The 23,329-nt window shown below is 40.7% G+C and overlaps 2 protein-coding genes and 1 long non-coding RNA gene across 3 annotated transcripts; 2 read left to right on the forward strand and 1 right to left on the reverse strand.

Annotated features, from left to right (window-relative positions):
• The first annotated feature begins 494 nt into the window (after positions 1-494).
• Positions 495-5,340, forward strand: LOC763862 (alpha-amylase B-like). The gene is made up of 5 exons (XM_030990685.1): positions 495-634; positions 1,314-1,555; positions 2,160-2,344; positions 3,947-4,050; positions 4,419-5,340. The coding sequence occupies exons 1-5, from the start codon at positions 495-497 to the stop codon at positions 5,338-5,340; spliced, it is 1,593 nt and encodes a 530-aa protein (XP_030846545.1).
• A 2,990-nt stretch (positions 5,341-8,330) lies between these two features.
• On the forward strand, positions 8,331-18,161 carry LOC115925942 (alpha-amylase B-like). Its single transcript, XM_030989993.1, has 6 exons — positions 8,331-8,439; positions 9,360-9,513; positions 13,680-13,909; positions 14,471-14,682; positions 16,146-16,249; positions 17,027-18,161. The coding sequence occupies exons 2-6, from the start codon at positions 9,365-9,367 to the stop codon at positions 17,952-17,954; spliced, it is 1,623 nt and encodes a 540-aa protein (XP_030845853.1). The 5' UTR covers positions 8,331-8,439; positions 9,360-9,364; the 3' UTR covers positions 17,955-18,161.
• Positions 18,162-21,108: 2,947 nt separating this feature from the next.
• On the reverse strand, positions 21,109-22,270 carry LOC115925898. The gene is made up of 2 exons (XR_004064843.1): positions 22,190-22,270; positions 21,109-21,796 (listed from the first exon to the last, which is right to left on the reverse strand). It is a non-coding gene; the product is annotated as an uncharacterized LOC115925898 (long non-coding RNA).
• Positions 22,271-23,329: the final 1,059 nt, after the last annotated feature.

Here is a 23,329-nt window from a genome sequence, read left to right on the forward strand (position 1 = left end):
TACACGGTCGCAGAGCCTTTCAAGAAATCAGCTAAATGGAAATGTATATACCAATAGACATCATGTTCTGATTACGTAATATGTATTTGTCACGTTCACTTTGTTACGAACCTTATACAATTTCATATACAGTATGTTATTTATGCGCATGAGTAGAATACTGGCTTGTGAAGGGGAGATTTTCATTAAAACACTTACGACCTTCAATGTCACAGGTACTTGTATTATGTATGTCAATAATATTGCTACCGTTGTGTTGTAAAGTGAAGGAATTACAGTGATTAAATAAACACTATGTCGTAACAACACATTCAGTATTCTAAGCAAAAGGCTATTATAATTTATTGTAATAGCTGTTTTATTTAAATATATTTGTGGCTTACACCCAGTAAATTTCTCCCAGGAAGCATTACATTTATAAATAGCTGTTTTGTTTGAAAGCCTTTTAGATTCGTGATGATATTTGTCTTTAAACCTTTTGTTCATTAGGGACAATGTTTCGTATTGTGGTGTTGTCTTTGGTGATCTCCGTCGTGTATGGCTCGAGTACCGAACCAAACTTTGCTGATGATCGAACCGTGATCGTGCATCTATTCGAATGGAAATGGACTGATATCGCCGAAGAATGTGAAAGGTTTACTAATAATCCTTCTCTTTTTACATAACTACATATATTTCCTTTATGATATAGTGCAGTGAATTGTTTCACTGTAGAAAACAAATAGTTGATCAACCTCCAAAGTGCAATATCAAAATTATATATATATATATATATATGTGTGTATCGTTGAAAGGAAATACTTTTTACCTTACAAAGCGCAATTTTAGGTTTTCATTGCACACTACGATGTAACAAAAGGAAATGATTGTTGCACCACCACGCTATAAATTAAGCATATTATGCTTTCAACTTCAGGTGCGTGATATTTAGGAGAAAGTTTTCATCCTTATAGCAGCCGCAGCGGAAAATTGCTTTGACCCAATTATCTCTAGCATTTATCTTTTTACCTCTCTTTCTATATCTCTCTTTCTCTCTCTCTCTCCCCCCCTCTCTCTCTCCCCTCTCTCTCTCTCTCTCTCTCTCACACACACACACACCCACGCGCAAACCCCACACAATATCTGTGTATCTTTCTCTTTTTCTTGCCTGCTCTCTCTCTCTCTCTCTCTCTCTTGTTTTTTCTATCTTTTTCGATATATCTGTATTTGTATCTTGTTTTCCTTATATTTCTATCTTTTTCTCTCTCCCCGTCTCTCTCTTTCTCTCTCTCTCTCTCCCTTTCTTTATCTCTCTCCACCCCCACTCTCTCTAGATTCATCGGACCCCACAAGTTCGCCGGTGTGCAGGTTTCTCCACCGAGCGAGCACCTGATATTCTCGACCAACCCCTATAACCCTCCCTACCCGTACCCCTGGTGGGAGCGCTACCAGCCACTCAGCTACCAGCTCAACAGCAGGAGCGGAACAGCGGAGGAGTTCGCTGATATGGTAGCACGGTGTTTGGCTGTCGATGTTCGCATCTACGTCGACGCGGTCATCAACCACATGGCTGGTGGTGAGTGCGATAATGACGACGACGACGATGATAATTCTTATGATAATGACAATGATGATAATTATGATATTAACGATGATTATGATAATGATGACGAAGTCGACGACAATGATGATGACAGTGCAACAATAGTAATAGTGATGACGACGATGATGATGATGATGATGATGATGATGATAACGATGGTGATGATGATGATGATGATGACAGTAATGTGATGATGATAACGTCGTATTTTATGTTTGTTGCAAATGTTGTACAGTTCATGGCGGCAATATTGATAGACACGATGGTAATAAAGTACCGGAGCTGTGACATTATAACAATCTTTTCAAAAAAATTCTTCTTTTTCCGAAAGACCATCAAAAATAATGTCCAAATGTCGAAAAAAAAACAATTAAATATGTTTTTAGTATTGTCTGATATATGACTATCTGAATAACTATATTCCTATAGGAACTCAGTGTTATTTTGCTCTGTTTCATAACTAAATTCTAAAAATAGATTTTTTCGATGACGTCACACTATACCACTCTATAATGAACAAGGGTGAGGGTTTGCACCTCTACATATAATAATACCTACTGCTGTTTATTACACACAGGTAGTTATGACTTCCCAGGCGTTCCTTTCACTGAGAATGATTTTAACGTCAAACTTGGACTGTGTCCGACCGATGATGGCGGTATTCATGACATCAATAATACAGTTGAAATGCGTTACTGTAACCTGCTTGGTCTGAGTGACATACACTATGGGGAATTGAACAACTACTATGGACGTGACAAGGTATGGGTTGGAAAAATTTCATATTCATGTTCATGTTCATGTTACAAATTAAATTCTTTTAAAGCACCAATGGAACATCGTGAAGTTATGGTAGATATTCAATACAAGTATCAATTCAATTCAATTTAATTCAATTAAATTGTTATTTCCCAAAACACATTACGAATCGATCATAACCAGGCGCGTACACAGGGGGGGGGGGGGGGGGTTTGGGGGTTAACCCCCCCCCCCCCCCCCCCCCTTTTGTGATTGTTTGTGTGTAAACCCCCCCCCTAAATTTCCCTAAAACCCCCCCCTTTTGGATTTTTTTTTTTTTTTTTTTTTAATAAAAAAAAAAAAAAAAAAATTCCCATGACCGACCTCAAAAAGATGACCTTACCCCCCCCCCCCCAACGGAGAAAAATGTCAAATTTTCAAATTTCGATACCAAAAAAAAAAAAAAAAGTGTCCTCTTACCCCCCTTTTCGGCCGGCGCGCGATTTTCAAATTTTCGGGAGCAAAATATTTTGGGCCAGATTTAAACCCCCCCCCCCCCCTTGAAAAAATCCTGCGTACGCCCCTGATCATAACGATTTACAAAAATTAAGGAACATACACATTGGAAACAAAGGAGTCCACTAAAAAGCAATGCTTGTACAATGCTTGTTTGAGTAATTCCATCCCGTAGGTAAATTAAAAATTGTGGGATGGAGGAGTAGGGGAAGAAGAAGGGTAGGGATTAGAAGAGAGATGAGTGAAAGAACTGGGAGTGGTACTAATAAAAAAGGCTAGGAGCCGAGGGTTGTGGAACAGCATGATCGCCAAAGTCAAACGATATGGCACTTAAAGACATCGTTTAACAATGTCAAATCTGAGATGCACGGCCCTACGTGTTATCAGTGTCTGTGATATGGTGTAATATTGAAGCCCTAAAAATGATTTGCGCTTCAAAATTATCAAGAAGTGCCTCAAAAAGTAAAACTCTTTGAGTGACCGGTTTTACCATACTCGTTTTTCCCAATAGAATGTAGTGTTATGAAAACCGTTTGGCAAACAATTTAAAAAAATTCTAATTCCAATCATAAATATCTTGATAATCAGACAGGCGGTCGGCTTGTAAAAGTCATTGGGTTCCTGACTGACCTAAAGGTTTAAAATTATCATTGCAGCATGAGTTAAATCAAGAATTTCGTTTCAGAATCTGAGACAAAGTTACCGGATCACTTTAAAGAGAGAGAGAGAGAGAGAGAGAGAGAGAGAGAGATAGAGGGGGGGGGGGGTCAATTAACAAAACAGAAACAGAACAAACGTAAAGCAAAACGAAAAAAAAAATAACACTGACAGAAATGTTACTTAAACGTAGCCATTGTCGCAATTTATGTCTATTGTAATTTTCCAAACGGTCGCAGAAATCAAAGCTAAATAAAAAAAAAATATACCATTACACATCTTTCCCGACAATTTAATAGACTTTTGCCCGGTTACATTTCTTTTTCCTTCTAGTATACACGTTTAAAAAGGTCCACCCCCCCCCCCCCCCTCCCCTTCCCTCCTTCAACCCCTTGTAACTACTCTGGTTGTGTACATGTTTTTCTTCTTCTGCCCCGTGTCTGTTTTACCTAGGTTGTAGAGTACCTTAATACTATGATAGCCATGGGCGTGGCAGGGTTCCGGATTGATGCAGCTAAACACATGTACCCTGCTGAACTGGACGATGTGGAAAGTCGGTACGTATCCAAATTCATATATGGAGCATAATAATCTGTTATGTGGTATATGTCCGTTGCATACAGTACAGGGCATCATATCGCCTGACGTAACCCCACATATCCACAAGAATTTTACCATGTTTACATGCTGAGAAGTTTATAGGGTTTGGAAAAGAAGAATATGTGTTACTTTCGTAGATATTTCGTTTTTGTTTTCACCATAAATTCTTGGTCGATTTACTTATTTGTTTTTGTTGTGTTGGTTTTTGTTCCTTTTCTTTAAACCATGCTAAATCTTTTAAATACTTTCTTTATATCATAACTTTAGCTCTATTATAGTGTTAATGTTAACGGTGATTGTGTATTGTTGTCTTTTATTCGTAAAGCCTCCATGACTGTACATTTGGCGGCAGGCCGTACATCTATCAGGAGGTCATCGACCGATTCAGCAACGAGGCCATTAGGCCTATCGAGTACTTTCAAACCGGTGACGTTACCGAGTTTAAATTCTGCGATCAAATGGCTTTACTCGGACGAGCCTCCGTCCCAGCTGATCAGTTTCAAAACTTTGGTTTCGATCCGAGCTGGGGGATGATGCCGAGTGAAAACGCGATCATCTTCGTCGAGAACCATGACAACCAACGTAACCACGGAGGCGGAGGAGATATCCTGACGTTTGAAGAACCACGCGAATACAAGATCGGTCTCGCGTTCGGCTTGGCGTGGAATTACGGAACTGCGCGTATCTTCAGCGGGTATGTCTTTGAAGACAGCGACCAGGGACCGCCGTCTGATAGTTCAGGTAACACAGACAACGTCATGATCAACGCAGAAGGATTATGCGATGGTGGTTGGGTTTGCGAGCATCGCTGGAGGGCGATACGCAACATGGTCTGTTTCCGCAACGTTGCTGGGGATGAGCCGGTTGATAGCTGGTGGGACAATGGCGATAATTTCATCGCCTTTTCTCGAGGCGACAAAGCCTTCTTCGCCTTGAACAATGAGAGGATTCGGCAATCAGAGACTCTGCAGACAGGACTACCATCCGGGACATACTGTGATCTGATCACGGGTGAGCCTACGACCACGGGCTGCTCAGGAACATCCGTGGTCGTCGATGACGATGGACTTGCCTACATCGATCTGCTACCGAGTAATAATGAGCGAGACGCGATGATGGCATTGACCATCGCTGCTACGTCGGGTCGGTCTGATTATACTGGATGTGTAGTCGAAGCGGGGGCAGTACAATTAAAAGCTAATTTGTTATTGATTGCATTCATTGCAATACTGCTATTCATTCGCTAAACATTCACCTGAATCACAGAAAACTCAACATGTTTAAAGCAAGGAATACTAAAACTTACAATGAATAATAAAAGATGATAATGAAAACGTGTATTTGTTAGAACAGTGTCGCCAAAACAAACTGGCAAACCTCTCTCTCTCTCTCTCTCTCTCTCTCTCTCTCTCTCTCTCTCCCTCTCTCCCTCCCTCCCCCTATCTCTCTCTCTCTCTCTCTCTTATTCTCTCCCCTCTCTAGACTATTTTCTTTCTCCTTGTTATTATTCCCTCTCCCTTCTACATGTATCTCTATTTCTCTGTGCTCCACCCCCTCCCCCTCACCGCCCAGCCTTGGAAGAGTCCAATTCCGATGACAATTATCCTCTCCTCCTATTTTCCATCTTATCCTTTCAAATAATATTTGTCCGTTTGCTCTTTGTTCCTCAAATAAAAACACTAACGTTGTACCATGTCACCTTTGTATCCAATATCGTTTAACAGCGTTTAGTGACAGATAAAGTCAATGTTTGTTTGTTATTGATTGTACTTGACGTTGTGTTTGGTATATTGGTCACCATGGTACCTTGTTTCTCATGTTTCCATGATTACCGTACGTAGACAGTGAAGAGAATCAGGATTGTTCTGATTTTTAGTTTGGTACATATATACAAAGTTATCATGTTTACAATGTTTCTATGATCCCAGTGCGTAGGTATTTAAAAAAAATCATTACAAATTCGGACTTAGAGTTTGGTACATGGACACTGACAAAGTTTTCGTGTTTACTACATTTCAATGGATATAGGGCGTGTTCCAGAGAAATCATGACTATTTTAAGCATGTTTATAAATGTGTAAGGTATTATTCCAAATGTATATGAAACAAGTAGAGAAAATAAAGCGAAGAGATAACTTAAGGCAACATTTAATTATTAGTGATAATAGTATCGAATTCCTTTAAAACGACTTAGGCCTATTAGAAATGAATTGTTATTAATAGATTCATTTGTGTGTATTGTAACACCCCAAACTAGGTTTGTTTTATTAAGTTAATGATGTTTTATTAATGCATTCAGTAATGTATTAGGTAATTATTTGGAATCTCTTTGTTACTTTATCAGCCCCCCCCCCCAAAAAAAAAGTTACATATATTTCCACTTCCAGATCCAAATGTTAATCAGGTTTTATCACATTGTGGAATTGCAAACCATTACTAGTTCAAGTATTAGCAGATACTTGTTGGCAGCTGGTCACTTCAAGCAGTTCAAGGAGAGTCCCAAATAGGCCAATCACATAGTGAAACGAGGTGAAGTGCCTCGATACAAATTATTCATTCACCTATTACAAATAATTATAATTCGATAGTCAGAATGCAAACTGCATATACTTTGTGTCGTTAGGTAGAGCAAGCCATAATGCTAATCCTACCTACATGTAGAAACAAATGATGTATGCGATTCGCATTCTTATTATCGAGATACATTATTTGTATTAAGTGAATCAAATATTTTTATCGAAGCACTTCATGACATATGCATTAAATTCGGTTACATTACGGGAAAAGCCTATTGGTTCGCTTCTGCTCAGATGATGGTTTATGTATTAGTAATCTATATTACAAAAAAGGAATGTACCTAACAATCTCTCACATTATTGTTAGCACACAAGGTAATGGTATATGGAAGTGTTCAATTATATCAGAAAAAGGCGACATTGCACGCCACAAAAAAAACTAGATCTAAATGTTGTCCTAACCGGTAGTTTCAGAATGCTCTAGAAGCGGAGGGGCAGCCACCCAGCCTCTCCCCCACGCTTCGTACACCAGGGGCGGATCCAGCCGGCGGCAGGGGAGGAGGCCAAAGGGGGTAAGGAGCACTCGTTTTTTTTTTTGCCCTCGAAAATTTGAAAATCCCTCCCCCCCCCCCCCCCTTTGAGGCCCAGGGTTTGAAGCCGTCACCAAATAAAGGTACAATTAACCTGTTTTTACCTGTTTTTTTCCCAGGGGAGGGAACCAGGGCCCCAGGGCCCCCTCCCTGGATCCGCCACTGTCGTACACCTATTATGACATTGGTTGGGTTAGTTATAAAGCTGGATCTTGCCCTCTCAATATTTGTTGTTGGGTCGGGGTTTACCCCCCCCCCCCCCCAACTATCTCAATTATTAACCTTCAAATCATGCATGGTCCGAAATCAAGTTCGCAAAAACATTGATCTAGGTTTCTCGGTCATAGTATATTTATTAAACATTATGTATGTATTCGTTTGAATTTTGCACGTCAAATAGAGTCGTTGCCCTTTTCAGAAAAATGTCAACTATTAGCATTTGATAGTTGGGTTTGTTATATACACAAAAAGATCCAATAAGAGATGATGAACACAAAATAAGCAGTTCGATGTCATATTGTCGTTGTTTATGTTTTCATTCGTAAATGCATGCTAAAGTGAATAAAAGATTTTAAATCTAATGCAAATATGACAAACCCAGTGTGAAAAGATATATTATGTACATGTATATTAACATCTGAAGCTTTTCATCCTGCTCTTTGTCGTCGTCGTCGTCTTCTTCTTATCTTCTTTCTCTTCCTCCTCCTCCTCCTCCTCCTCCTCCTTCTTCTTCTTCTTCTTCTTCTTCTTCTTCTTCTTCTTCTTCTTCTTCTTCTTCTTCTTCTTCCTCTTATTATACTACTTCTTCTTCTGCTTCTTCTTCACCTCCTCCTCCTCCTCCTCCTCCTCCTCTTCCTTTTCCTCCTCCTCCTCCTCCTCCTCCTCCTTCTTCTTGTTAGGTTAATGGATGTCCAAGTTTTAAGGAATTTACGAGATCTACAGTAAAGCTTGAAGGAAATGTTTCGTGAGAACTCCTCTCCTTTACGTTCCATGGCATGTCAAGTATAAGATAATTTTTCTCTGCAAACAACCGATGGACTTTGCTTTCCACGCAATATAAGCGTGTCTTATGATGTATGCCTGTCAAACATTCTGGTCGGAACTACATTCAACCGTACCACTAGCTGAATCCTTCCGCTAAAGATTGTTTGAGTTGGCACGGTGTATAAATCAGGATAATTTGTGATATTTACCTCAATCCGATAAACAGGCCAATTCAGGGCAATAAATCGCTAGATACGGTAAGTAACATTTTAATTGCTTGATTGCATTACTACTTCTTATCTGTGTGCATAATATTCTGACACTCGTTGTTTTGCTCCATATGGTACTTCTGTACACATAATATTTGTTCATCTTAATAATAATAATAATAATAATAATAATAATAGCCTAATAGTCCACTCCAAATTTTATTAAACCGAAACGGAAATTCGTTTTGCCCAATTGATCGTGAGCCTGGCAGCCACTGAGCATTTAATTTCAAATGGATTTGGCGCCTTACACTAATCTGGGTGAAGAGGGGCGGGGCGGGGGAAGGGTGTTTCACAAAGACTTAGCTCATCTTGATATGGAATTGAACTTTGGCAGGCCATCCATGTCACTGGTTGCTCTCATCATGTTGATCTTTCAAGTGACGAGCAAATTATGGACACAAATCTATACAATTGACTTTATTTGATAGTTCCTTGTTAAAGAACAAAATTACATGAATTTAAGTTCGTCTTCAATCAAGACTTGGAATTATTCTATGGTAGGCGTCCCCCCCCCCCTCAATTTCTTTTTAGAGGGAATCGTCCCCTCGGAAATTTTGAAATATTGCACAATCAAATGTGTAATAAATACTGATTAAAGACTACAACACACTTTTAGGCTCTGGAGGGCCCAATAGTGCAGCGTTAAGACTAATACAAATCTTCTTGCTCGATCGCTTCGCTCCCTCGCATAATACCCTTCAAAATGTACTAGTAAATATTGAATTTCACCCCCCCCCCCCTCTCGGTCATGAATAGAAATCGTCACCCCTGGTAGTAGTAGTAGTAGTAGTAGTAGTAGTAGTAGTAGTAGTAGTAGTAGTAGTTGTAGTAATAAAGTATTATACATGTAACTATATATTTATTGTGTTGTATTAATAAAGAAACTTCCCCGTTTCCTCCCACAGTCACGATGGGTTACCAATACTCGTCAATCCTGCTCCTCATCGGGATCGCTGCTGCCAATGCTGCAAGGACTGATCCCAATTTCATGGAAGGTAAAACCACTGTCGTTCACCTTTTCGAATGGAAGTGGACAGACATCGTCAGGGAGTGTGAAGAGTAAGTCTATGTTGGTGTTTCTTGAACCTCGATGTTGCCTTTCAAGCCATATACATCCGTACAGCACCCACACTAGACACTTGAAGACGTATATATTTAATTGTATTTCACACCTTTATACAATGTAAAGGGCTGTGAAACCAAGTGTGTGAGAGTACTAAATAAATGAACATATCACTCTAATTATATAATACAATGGTGCCCCCAAAATTGGAATATATTGTCTTACCTCTTTCATTAATGATTGTAACAATGATATTCTAAAATTGATAGATTATCGTCTCAACACTTTATTGATCAGTCTTTATTGATCAGTACAATTCTGAGAAAATAAACTTTATCTTTCAAGATTAAATGATGTTGTCACAATCTTTTCATGAAAAGAGCCTGATTAGAATTTATTACAACTTAATTGGCAACAGTGTATGTGTTATGCTTCGAGGAATTGAAAATATATCCCGATGAAATAAGACGGAAAAAAAATAATGTTAGAGAGGAGAGATAAATAGAAATATGTAATAATTCAAAGAACCAGCAAATGAAACGTCGGAATGTATCCGACACTCACAGACAGGGAAGTAATATCTGGTAATACAGTTAGTATCTCGCAATGTCTGTGTGCTCTTATTTCGTGCTTTGTTGAATCTAAAATGACATTTCATCTATTTACCAATTCAACTATCAGAAAGGTCTACACTTTAGACCAACAAACAAAAATATCTCACTTTGATCTACTGCAATGACATACTAACCGATTAATGACAACGTACTATAAATATAATCTAACAAAACAAATGCAGTTGCCGCCTCAACTAAAAGCTCTTGTCCATTTTGTTTAAAGATAAATCTTGGTATTAAATAAGTTTTACAAAATATTAGAGAGCCATGTTGAATGGATAATTAACATATATTACTGATGCTTTTGAAATGACACACCTAGTTTAAGCATGATCGCAAAGACTTTCGGGAAATCCACTCAGGGGCAGTTTCAATAACCCATGGTTTATTGAATAGAAACAATGTTTGGATTACGTACTTGTATGGTGATACCAGGTCGAACCCCCCCCCCCTCAATGTTTGTGTGTATGTGTTTTGGAGGAACATCCCCCCACCCATCAATCAATTTTTTTGTTGAAAAAAGAAAAGAAATAAAAGAAAGAAATTTATAAAATGGTGCTAATGGGTGACCAAAAGAAGGTGAACTTACCCCCCCCCCTCACCAGAACGAAATATTGATATGCCAAATTTTCAAATTTTCAAAAAAAGAGGAAACCCTGAGGAAAAACGCTCCCCTGTTACACCCACAAATGTAATAATGCCCACAAATGTAATAACGCCTACAAATGTAATAACACTTTACCCACAAATGTAACAACACCCACAAATGTAATAACACTTTACCCACAAATGTAATAATTTCACCCACAAATGTAATAACCACTTTACCCACAAATGTAATAATTTTGAATCACCCACAAATGTAATAATGACTTTACCCACAAATGTAATAAATTTGAAGTGATATTTTGAATCACCCACAAATGTAATAATGACTTTACCCACAAATGTAATAAATTTGAAGGGATATTTTGTCGAATTTGTTCAAAACAAAAACCCTGTAATAAAGCATGGGTATAACTACCACCTAGCTAACTACCCCCGGACATCTACCCCCAGTCAACTACCCCCTCCCCGGACATCTACCCCCGGACATCTTACCCATTCCAACTACCCCTCCCCCTGGACAACTAACTCCCCTCCAACTACCCCCACCCCCGGACATCTACCCCCAAGCAAATTAAGGTAGTTGGGGGTAGTTTTCAGGTAGGGGGTAGTTGGCTGGGGGTAGTTGGAAGGAGATAGTTGGATTGGGGGGGGGGGGGTAGATTTCCGGGGGTATTGACCGGGGGTTGATGTCTGGGGGTAGTTGCAGGAGCGTAGCCACGGGGGGGGGGGGGGGGGGGGGTCACGTGCCCCCCTAAAATTTCCAGGATCGGTTGAAATTTTGTAGACCCCTTTTTTTGACCTCGATCGATTTAATTTATGTTCCCCTCCCCCCCCAAAAAAATTTTTTTCAAACTCTGGCTATACGTGCCTGGGTAGTTGCCCGGGGATAGATGTCCGGGGGTACTTGACTTGGGGTAGATGTCCGGGGGTATTGTCCGGGGTAGATGTCCAGGGGTAGTTAGCTGGGGGGGGGGGGGTTGTCATTCTAGGGGGTAGTTAGCTGGGGGTAGTTGGCAGGGGGGTAGGTGTCCTAGATTCTCGATTAGAGATTAATTCTGACATTTCTTTCGGGGGAGTCCCCTCTCTCGTGGTTGTACCTCCATGGTAATGAGCAGTGTCAGAACACTAAAGTTACAACAAATCACAGCAATAAACAAAACTGTGACAGAGACGTTCTTAATATTGAGCACTTAAATCAGGCAGATATATCAATTACTTCATTGTAGTACAATATCCAGAAAGACCAGAAGATATTGTAGAAATCAAAAGCATAGAACAATAAAAGCAAGTGGCAAGGACTGCTTCTTCTGTTACGAAAGTGTGTACTGACCAAAATCAGGTAGGTTCATGTTATTTATATACAGTGATCTATGGGAGTTGAGTGTTTCAGAAGTAGGGAAAACTGTAATATAAATGTGTTTTGTTTGTATTTGCCTTTGAATAAATTTCGTTCTCATGAATTCACACCGTGTACCGCGTACCAATTGGTAGTCTTCAGTATAAGTAATTGATACGTTCATCACATGAAGAAAGGTAATTCATTCACGCACTCATGAAAATATAACATCGCAATCCAACGTTCCAATGTCACTAATAGCGTACATAATTATAAATATATGTTACATATCGTGAACATATTTCATAATCACATGCATAAAACAATCAGCGACAATATTTAAATACATTTAAGGTCACTAATTCAATTACTTTTTTCTACGAACATTGAATTCCAGGATATTTGTGGGCGTTAGAATATTTACATGATTAAGTAATCGTCGACGGTCAACGAACCATCGAATCGGTCCCTCCTCTGTGTGTTATATATATATGGACCATTTTGACTGATTCGTCAGTTCGTGTGACCGCCGACCAATCATTTATTTGTGACGTGTTTTATCCACATATGTAATAATGTAATTTATTTTTAAATGAAAAAAAAAGAGGAATAACATGGTGGGTCTTAGTTTCGAAGATTTGTTTAAATTTCTATTTCCTTTGAAATAACCGGGTCTGGAGCAAAGACTACGCTCTATACCCATGTTATTCCACAGGAATGAGATGGTGAGGTCTTAGTTTGAAGATTTTCTTTTCTTAATAACCGAGTCTGAAGTAAAGACTACTTTCTAATCCCATGCTTTATTACCGGGTCTTAATTTGGAAGATGGAGGGGTCTTAGTTTAAAAGGTTTTTTTTTTTTTTTTTTTTTTTTTTTTTTTTTTTTTTTTTTTTTTTTTTTAACTTTTGAAAAACCGGGACTAGAGGAAAGACTACGCTCAATACTTATGTTCTTCCACAGGAATAAGATGATGGGGTCTTAATTTTGAAGATTTTTTAAAAGTTTTGAAATAACCGGGTCTGGAAGAAAAACTACGCTCTAAACCCATGCTTTATTACCGGGTCTTAGTTTGGAAGATGGTGGGGTCTTAGTTTTGAAGATTTTTTAATTTTTTTGAAATAACCGGGTCTGGAGCAAAGACTGCGCGCTATACCCATGCTTTATTACAGGGTTTTAGTTTTAAATTCGACAAAATATCCCTTCAAATGTATTACATTTGTGGGTAAAGTCATTATTACATTTGTGGGTGATTCAAAATTATTACATTTGTGGGTAAAGTGGTTATTACATTTGTGGGTGAAATTATTACATTTGTGGGTAAAGTGTTATTACATTTGTGGGTGTTATTACATTTGTGGGCATTATTACATTTGTGGGTGTTATTACATTTGTGGGCATTATTACATTTTTGGGTGTAACATCCCCCCCCCCCCCCCGCGCTTATTCAGTGGCTGGCTGAGTCGTTGCCTGGGTGATACACAAGGCTTTTTAAATGATCAGAGATTGATTTTTTGCGATCATGTTTGGTTTTATAAAGATAATTTAAGACGATTTTCTATTCTGCGTTGCGATAATAATTCTCATAATTGTACACATGATATAGTTACCTTGGACCGCATGAGTTCGCTGGTGTTCAGGTCTCGCCACCAATGGAGCATAGAGTCTACCCAAATAACGACGTCCCGTACCCCTGGTGGCAGCGTTACCAACCTGTTAGCTACAATATCGAGAGCCGTAGTGGTACTCGTGAACAGTTCGCAGACATGGTCACACGCTGTAACGCGGCTGGTGTCAGGGTCTATGTAGATGCTATTGTCAATCACATGGCTGCAGGTAATGACGATGATGACGATGATGGCGATGATGACGATGATGGTGATGATGATGATGATGATGATCATGGTGATGATGACGATGATGACGATGAAGATGATGATGATGATGATGATGAAAACGGATGAGACGATGTACGAAGATGACGCCAGTAGTGATATTATTTTGACCATAATGGTGGGGATGATGATTATATTGATGATGATGATGATGTTGATGATGATTATGATAATGGTGATTTTATTTTATTTTATTTTATTTTATTTATGTTTCCACTCTAATATCCACAAATTAAAATGACATATACAAACCATATATTATTACAATATATAATAGAACAAATGAATTATACAAGTAACGAAATACTGATAAGTAGTGTAGTTACGTTATAAAAATAAGTTTACAGGGTACATTTAAGTTTGAGAATAACACAACATATCTTATATTGCTTGATAGAACTGACAAGGGAAAAAAAGGAGTCTCAGAAAAGATAGGCTTGTTGAGCGAGATTCCCAGTATGTATGAATGCAATTTCTTTTATTCTGAAACAATGATATGCAGTTACCACGTTGGATAATAGTACTTACACATTCCCGGATGTTCCTTATGACCATGATGACTTCAATGTACCTAAAGGGCTGTGCAACATCTCATCAGGAGAGATACTCAGTACAAGCTACGTTGGTAGCTCCTATGAGGTCCGGTATTGCAATCTCCTAGCACTAGCCGATATCTACTATGGACCTGATAATGACTACTATGGCAGGACCAAGGTAGGTGTGAAGCACATTTTTTTAACGTATCCGGACACCTACCCCCTGGACTTCCATCCCCCGGATAACCACCCCCAGTCAACTACCCCCTAAGGCAACCACCCTCTAGGATGACTACCCCCAAGACAACTACCCCCGAACAACTACCCCAGTCAACTACCCCCAGGACAACTACCCCCGCACAACTACGCCCAGTCAACTACCCCTAGGTCAACCACCCTCCAGGACGACTACACCCCCGGACAATTACCCCGGACAACTACCACCAGACATCTACCACTAGGACAACTACGACCGGACAACTACTCATAGGACAGCTACCCCGGAAAACTACCCCCAGACAACTACCCACAAGGACAACTACCCCTGGACAACTACCCCCAGACAACAACCCCTAGGATAGTTCTCCCGCGGGTAGTTGTCCTAGAGGATGGTTGTCGTAGGGGCTAGTTGTCCGGGTGTAGTTTTCCGGTGGGTAGTTGTCCGGGGGTAGTTTTCCGGTGGGTAGTTGTCCGGGAGTAGCTGTCCTAGGGGGTAGTTGTCCAGGGTTAGTTGTCCTAGGGGGTAGTTATCCTAGGGGGTAGTTGTCTGGGGGAAGTTGTCCGGAGGGTAGTTGTCCCGGGGTAGCCGTCCTAGAGGATGGTTGCTCTTGGGGGTAGTTGTCCTAGAACCGTTTTTGAGTGCATTAGTGAATATGCACTGCACGCAGGTAGTGAACGAGACTGGTCGAGTTCATTGTCCGTCTCATTGTGACTTAACCAAATGCGGTGCATATCACTAATGCACGAGCTTACATTATGTATTATTTGTTTTATAAGGTGGGTCTACAATATGAGTATAAAGTCGAGAAATTGACGGTTGTTTCCAACATAATGCACTCCCCATGCATATGGTAATAATTAATGCACACACACGTGATCCCATTCGACGCTTCTTACTGGCTACATTCTTGAACACATTTTATAAATTTAGTTATCACATTTTGACATTTTGACATCTACATTTATCTACTTCAGAATTTCGGAAAAGGATACACGCACACACGTAGAGTTTGGACGTCAGAAATAGAATAGCACTAAGGATGGTCCATTAAGAACAATCAAACAATCGAACTATTAATATATAAAAAGATATTGGTCAATCAAAATCCCAGATAATTTAAATTGTTAATTGAAAGCTTTAAATGGAATGTGATCTCCCATCAGAAAAGCATTTTTTTGTTCGTTTGTTCAAGTCTGGGTTTTGCGCCATTTCACAAAGTAGCTTTTGCTCACTCAAGCAAAAGATATCTCCTAATATTTCATTATCAATTTAAATATGAAATCCATAGCTGTCTACGCGTATGAGAATTTCTTGAAAACATGTACATGTATGTATGTTTTCCAAACTCTCTTTTAAAAAAAAATATATATGTCCTTTTCTGAATTAATTATTTGTATCTATTTTTTGAATGATTTTTCCAGGTGGTGGAATACCTGAACGACCTGATCTCATTAGGAGTGGCTGGATTCCGAATAGATGCAGCTAAACACATGCTTCCCTCTGATCTGGCTGGTATTTTAGACCTGTGAGTAAAATAATGATGATCAGGATGGTGATAATCATGACAATGATAATGATGATAATAATAATACTAATGACATGAATGGAGATGGTTATAATAATAAAGACTATATTAGGCCCACTATTTTGTTTTAATGAAGATGATGGTAATAATAATACAAAAAATAAGATAGTGAAAATTATGTCGTTAATATTATCATCATGACCAGGGGCGGTGATTTCTTTTCATGACCCCCCCCCCCCTCGGGGGGGGGGGGGGGGGAAGAGAAGTGACGTACACTGTAATAATCAAAAACGTTATTTTTGTGTAGGTGACTTTTTGAAGTGACTACCCCCTCACAGGTTTTTGAAGTTTTTTTGTATTCACAAAAAATACATTCCTTGTATTCCTTGCGACGGGGCGTAGCTACCGAGCGAGAAGATTTTTGCATTTTTATTTGTCCAAACGCTGCACTCTTTTTCAAATTTTCCGGGAGGGACGATTCCCCCCCCCCCCCCTGAAAATCACCTACAAATGCAAAAAAGTAATGCTGGTGCTTTGGGATTATAATCCTATTACAGATCTACAGCAAATATTGACAAGTGATTCAAATTTTTCGATTTCGCATTAAAAGAAAAACACAAATTTCTACAATTACACAATATCTTTAACAATTTCGACAAGTTATTTCTCTCTCTCTCTATCCTCTTCTCCCCCTCTCTATCTGATTTTCCACCTCTCTCTCTCTCTCTCTCTCTCCCTCTCTATCTCTCTCCCTCTCTCACCTCTTTTCATGTATAGCCTCGATGACTGCACATTCGGTGGAAGACCGTGGATCTACAACGAGGTCATCGGTGTCGATGATAATGAGGCCATTCATGTTGATGAGTACTACGAGTGTGGTGATGTCACTGAATTCAAGTATTGCAATGAGATAGCCCAGTTTGGCCGAGGCACGAAGGCAGCGGCAGAATACTCAGACTTTGGGTTCGATGACAAATGGACATTTATGCCGAGTGAGAGTGCCGTTGTCTTTGTGGAGAACCATGATAACCAGCGCGGTCACGGTGCTGGAGGGACTATCCTGGCCTTCCAAGAACCACTCCCATACAAGAAAGCAGTGGCCTTCACCCTCGCCTGGAACTACGGAACCACTCGTCTCATGAGCAGCTACGAGTTCGAAAATACGGACCAGGGACCACCATCCAATGCCAACGGTGTAATCGACGATGTCATCATCAATGACCGTGGAACGTGCGACGGAGGATGGGTGTGCGAGCATCGTTGGCAAGAGATCCGTAACATGGTCTGTTTCCGTAATATCGCCGAGGGTGAGGCTGTGGAGAACTGGTGGGACAACGGTGAAAATGCCATCGCTTTCTCTCGAGGAGACAAGGGATTCTTTGCATTGAACAACGAGGAGTTCACCGTGAATGAAGTTCTGCAGACTGGTCTTCCCCAGGGTACCTACTGCGATATCATCAGTGGGGATACTACCGTTGACGGCTGCTCTGGGCTCTCCGTAGAAGTTAATGCAGATGGAACGGCCGCGATTATGATCGTACCTAGCGGACGTGAAGGCAATGATGCTATGATCGCTTTGACGCGAGAAGCAACGTCTGGTCGCGGCCTTTATGAGGGTTGTCTTTTTGTCAGTGGGGCGGGAACTCGCCTTGTTGCCAATTCGACTTGGATCTCAATGATTCTCGTTCTTCTACTTCTAAAGTAGGCCTGATTCATGAAGGCTTCCCGAAGTATTATAAGGGATCGTCTGATTCGGCAAGCCACCATCGGTCCTACAACAAATGCTCCTGCGATTATTGCTCCGCTATAAATTTCTTATTTCTAGCTTCGATCCGGGACCAAACATTATACCTAACTCTTATCCCAGCCCTAATTATAACCTAAAAGGCCTAACCCTCACGCTGGTCCTAACCCTCACGCTGGTCCTAACCCTAACCCTATACTTTGACGAAACAAAGCCCGGATCAGTTGTCGGATTACCCCCATGATCATGTTCGTCACCACATCTACTAGTGTTTTCTGCTTCTTTCTTGTGATAATCATTACTAAACAATATCTAGCTGGGTTAGGGGATAGGGGGAACCTATGCACCTTTTTTCAATGTAACGGTCAATCTTGAGAGATGTATGTTTTTCATCCAGTACAGTTGTTTTATACCTTTAAGATATGACTCTAGAAATGCATACGATAATCAATCAAATAATGAAAATTATTTGATCGTTTAGATCGTTGGACTCTGATTGCAAACACAAAATGGGTCATTGTATTGCATTATCTCTGTTTCAATCACAGCCGGGGTATTTTTATATTCTTTGCCACCAGCGTTAAATAACCAAGAGAGTATTAGGGAGGGGTAAAGTTTTGTTAATTTTCAATTCTATGCGCACGAGCGTCCATACTCATGATAGCCTATTGTCGATGATATTGTAATTCTAATGTAGATTTACCCTTTCTGTAAACATAAAAATATACGTATTTATCTCATGTTCTGATTTTAAAAAATGCGTTGTTGTGTAATAAAACATACGGGTCCATCTGAACAAAATAAAATGAACATGTACATGTAGGTACATACACAATGTAGGTCAGGTAAATACATGACATAAGTAAAATTTAAAAAAAATGAGAATATGTATTTAAAAGCAGTATAAGATCCTCCAAGCGCTGTCTCAAATGTTAATGAAGATTAAGATATATGATATTCTTTATTGATGGTAAATAAATGAAAAATCATATCGATTCATCAAATTCTTGTACGAGAACATTAATCGTGTATGAAGAAAAATAAAATCTTTGCTCGCTTCGCTTGCTTACAGAAGTTTTTTTCAAATCTTAGTTCAGTTCAGTTCAGTCTTATCTTATATGAATTGTTGTATGGTCGATGGTCGATGAGAGAAAGAGATGAAAGGTGACGACAATAGTGTACTGAGAAGAAGCAATTCTAGTCCGAATAATACTTGCTTTTCATGAAAGTACTTGCTCGAGCTGAGCACCATGGGCTAATTTATCGAAATCCTCTTTTGTTCAGGTATGTAGGTATCCCATTGAAACGCACGAACTTTAGACTAATAACGGTTTTGAGAAACTGGCCAAATAGCGTTAACACGTATTATAGGTACATGTACTATAATAATTTGTTTATGCACGAGATCCACAAGCGTTGATCAAAATATGGAGGAGGGGAGGGAGGGAGGGGGGGGGTAGAGCATGGTAGGAGATATATGAGGGTAGGATGGGAGGAGAGGTAGGGTGGTAGTATAATTGGGATTATAGTAGAGGTAGGATGGTAGCAAGGTAGTTGGGTAGTAGAGGTAAGGTGGTAGTAATAGTAGGATGGTAGTTGAGCTAGGGTAGGAGAAGAAGTAGGGTGGTAGCAAATGTAGGCTAGGGGGGTAGTAGATGTAGGATAGTAATATGTAAAATTGTTGCCTGAAAAATTAATTACACTGCAAGTTTTACAAGCTCAGATTTATTTTAAGAAAATCAACAAAATATAGATATAGACAAGTACAAGTAATACACATTAAAACAGATTCAACTTATTGCATATTACATACTTGCTAAATATTTGAAGTTACACATAGTACAAATTCGTCAATATCCTTATTTTAAAAATTATCATTATCAAGTGAGGAATATTCATATTTTAAATAGAAATTGAGGCTGATTAATTGAGTTTATGACAGGTAAAAACTGAAGATTTGTTTGATGGAAACTGTTTACAACTTTGAGATAAATAATTCATCTTACTACAATACTACGAATTGGAAAATAACATTAAGCATGCATGTTTGATTTTGATCCATAATATACTGCACAATGCTACTCGATAATGTAATTCAACACAGTCACACGCAATATATAACGATTAATCATAGAAACATAGTTGAACAATACTGACAGAAAGAGGAAGTGTCAGGGAGAGAACAATTTAAAGAGAGAGATAGGGAGAGAGAGGGGGATAGAGAGAGAGAGAGAGAGAGAGAGAGAGAGAGAGAGGGTGACAGGGGAGAGAGAGAGAGAGAGAGAGAAAGAGAGAGAGGGGGGTGACAGGGGAGAGAGAGTAAGAGAGAGAGAGAGGGAGAGAGAGTGAGGGGAGAGAGAGAGAGGGTGCCAGGGGAGAGAGAGTGAGAGAGAGAGAGAGAGAGAGAGAGAGGGGAGAGAAAGATGGGGGAGAGAGAGAGGTTGAGACAGATACAGCTGAGAGGGAGGGAGATATTGTGGAATGATAAAATGGAGAGGGGAGGAAGGAGGAAAAAATATAGGAGGAGTAATAGAAAATAGAGGTTCGGGGGGGGGGGCGGTGAACTTGTTTTACTAACATACATCTTACATGTACTTTGATGAAGAAAATAATATTTGAAAGTGGAAAACAGCTAGGAAGAAAAAGAAATCACCCATCGAGGGAGGGGGGGGGGGGAGGACCTGTCTTACTTTACAAGGAGGTGTGAGAAGTCATTATCCCTTCTCCCTTCTCCCTTCTCCCTTCTCTCCTATTTTCTCGTTTTTCCTTTCCCCCTCCCGCTCTTTTCACTTTTCTTCCTCTATCTCTCACCCTTTACACACTCTCTCTCTCTCTCTCTCTCTCTCTCTCTCTCTCTCTCTCTTCCTCTCTCTGTATACATACATACACCCTTACATAGCCCTTGCGTTCACCTTTACATACATACACTCATTCGTACAGTGGTGGATAAGTGTGTGTTTTTGTGTGTATAACACACCCTCACGCACACACCACCACCCTCATTTCTAGGCCTTTACACACGAACCAATTTCATATCCTCCCGGGAAGAGCATGAAGACTGTTAAACTAATAATAAAAATTACCTGTAAGAAAGAAATAAAAAAAGCCACTTGACTTTTATATTTTGCAAAGATTTTAATTTCATGACAATTTATATACTAATCACGTCTGCAAGTAATGGTATCCTTACTCCTTTTTGAAAGAGAAAGATGATATCCTTCAAAGAAAATAATATTTCATGAATATGTAATAATGATTATCGAATCATCCAAGATGTCACCTGGTATAATGAATTCGCAAAGGAGTTTTCGTTGCTGTATGAAGCAAATAAACTAAATTACACAATTCAAAACGACTATCAAACCATTGGTGACCAGTGAAAGTTAGTTCTTGAGGATCAAGAAAGTTCAGGAGTCAATGGATTAAATAAAATCCTGTAAGTAGGCTACTTTCTTTTTCATTTCTGCATCAAAGTGAATACACGTAGCCGGTTACTCTATCACCCGATCAAAGAATTATGAAATAAGTGATGTAACTTTGCACTTGATTTTCATTAAATCCGTTTAGTTTTACCAAATCTTTTATCTCTTATCATTTCATGATCGTATAGAAGAAAAACAAATCTACATGAAAGGCCTAGATCATCATAAGGAAACTAATATTTAAGATTGGTTGCCATTCGTTGCCGTTAATGGCAAAATTCTAAATTCGTTGTCATTTGATAAACAGCAGTCTTCTAGTCCTGCGTGGAATCGGCTTTTCGTTCGTCTACACTTGGTTTGGGTTCGGAGGAGAAGGCCTCTCTAAAAGGACGAAATGAAGGATATGGTTAAATTATGGTTTCTTTTCTAGTGTCTGTGACGACTCGTCTAGCTTTAGACATACTCATGAAATGATTTCTCATGCTGCTTATTCGCCTATCGCACTCTTAATATAATATCACATCTGAATAATATCTTCATGCATTTGACATGAAAACAGGAACATTTTTCCCATTTTGATAAACTTTGGTTTTACGACTAGTTGAAACAACTTAAAACAGACGGCAATATTAGGGCAATCTGTATTGAACAGATTTTCATTTAACATTAAGGTTTTTCCAGAAAAGGATATGATTTGTCTTCAACGATCCTGCATGAATGGGGTTAACCTTGCAGTATAACCAAATATATAAAAGAGATGAATACTCTACTTACATGTTGAAGGGGGTCCACTAGGAGGCGGTGGAGGGGAAGAACCGTCGCGTGGTGGAGGAGGAGGGGAAGAACCGTCGCGTGGTGGAGGAGGGCGAGGGGAAGAACCGTCGCGTGGTGGAGGAGGGCGAGGGGAAGAACCGTCGCGTGGTGGAGGAGGTGGAGGGGAAGAACCGTCGCCTGGTGGAGGAGGAGAGGCAGCACGTTTGCTTGGTTGAGGAGGAGGAGGGGAAGAACCGTCGCGTGGTGGAGGAGGGCGAGGGGAAGAACCGTCGCGTGGTGGAGGAGGGCGAGGGGAAGAACCGTCGCGTGGTGGAGGAGGGCGAGGGGAAGAACCGTCGCGTGGTGGAGGAGGTGGAGGGGAAGAACCGTCGCCTGGTGGAGGAGGAGAGGCAGCACGTTTGCTTGGTTGAGGAGGAGGAGGGGAAGAACCGTCGCGTGGTGGAGGAGGGCGAGGGGAAGAACCGTCGCGTGGTGGAGGAGGTGGAGGGGAAGAACCGTCGCGTGGTGGAGGAGGGCGAGGGGAAGAACCGTCGCGTGGTGGAGGAGGTGGAGGGGAAGAACCGTCGCCTGGTGGAGGAGGAGAGGCAGCACGTTTGCTTGGTTGAGGAGGAGGAGGGGAAGAACCGTCGCGTGGTGGAGGAGGGCGAGGGGAAGAACCGTCGCGTGGTGGAGGAGGGCGAGGTGAAGAACCGTCGCGTGGTGGAGGAGGGCGAGGGGAAGAACCGTCGCGTGGTGGAGGAGGTGGAGGGGAAGAACCGTCGCCTGGTGGAGGAGGAGAGGCAGCACGTTTGCTTGGTTGAGGAGGAGGAGGGGAAGAACCGTCGCGTGGTGGAGGAGGGCGAGGGGAAGAACCGTCGCGTGGTGGAGGAGGAGGAGGGGAAGAACCGTCGCGTGGTGGAGGAGGGCGAGGGGAAGAACCGTCGCGTGGTGGAGGAGGTGGAGGGGAAGAACCGTCGCCTGGTGGAGGAGGAGAGGCAGCACGTTTGCTTGGTTGAGGAGGAGGAGGGGAAGAACCGTCGCGTGGTGGAGGAGGGCGAGGGGAAGAACCGTCGCGTGGTGGAGGAGGGCGAGGTGAAGAACCGTCGCCTGGTGGAGGACGTGGGCCGGTGCCATTACCTGGTCTCGGCCGAGGTGGGCCAG

The sequence above is a fragment of the Strongylocentrotus purpuratus genome, unplaced genomic scaffold, assembly GCF_000002235.5.
Source record: "Strongylocentrotus purpuratus isolate Spur 01 unplaced genomic scaffold, Spur_5.0 spur5_scaffold_19, whole genome shotgun sequence".
Lineage (NCBI taxonomy): Eukaryota > Metazoa > Echinodermata > Echinoidea > Camarodonta > Strongylocentrotidae > Strongylocentrotus > Strongylocentrotus purpuratus.

What these genes read in the sequence shown, in the direction of transcription:
- LOC115925942 (XM_030989993.1), top strand. Translation starts at nt 9,365, where the DNA reads ATGGGTTACCAATACTCGTCAATCCTGCTCCTCATCGGGATCGCTGCT. An exon ending in ATCGTCAGGGAGTGTGAAGA is followed by an intron (nt 9,514 to 13,679) that starts GTAAGTCTATGT and finishes CACATGATATAG; the next exon opens with TTACCTTGGACCGCATGAGT. An exon ending in TGTCAATCACATGGCTGCAG is followed by an intron (nt 13,910 to 14,470) that starts GTAATGACGATG and finishes AATGATATGCAG; the next exon opens with TTACCACGTTGGATAATAGT.
- LOC763862 (XM_030990685.1), top strand. Translation starts at nt 495, where the DNA reads ATGTTTCGTATTGTGGTGTTGTCTTTGGTGATCTCCGTCGTGTATGGC. An exon ending in CATCAACCACATGGCTGGTG is followed by an intron (nt 1,556 to 2,159) that starts GTGAGTGCGATA and finishes TATTACACACAG; the next exon opens with GTAGTTATGACTTCCCAGGC. An exon ending in CTGGACGATGTGGAAAGTCG is followed by an intron (nt 4,051 to 4,418) that starts GTACGTATCCAA and finishes TTATTCGTAAAG; the next exon opens with CCTCCATGACTGTACATTTG.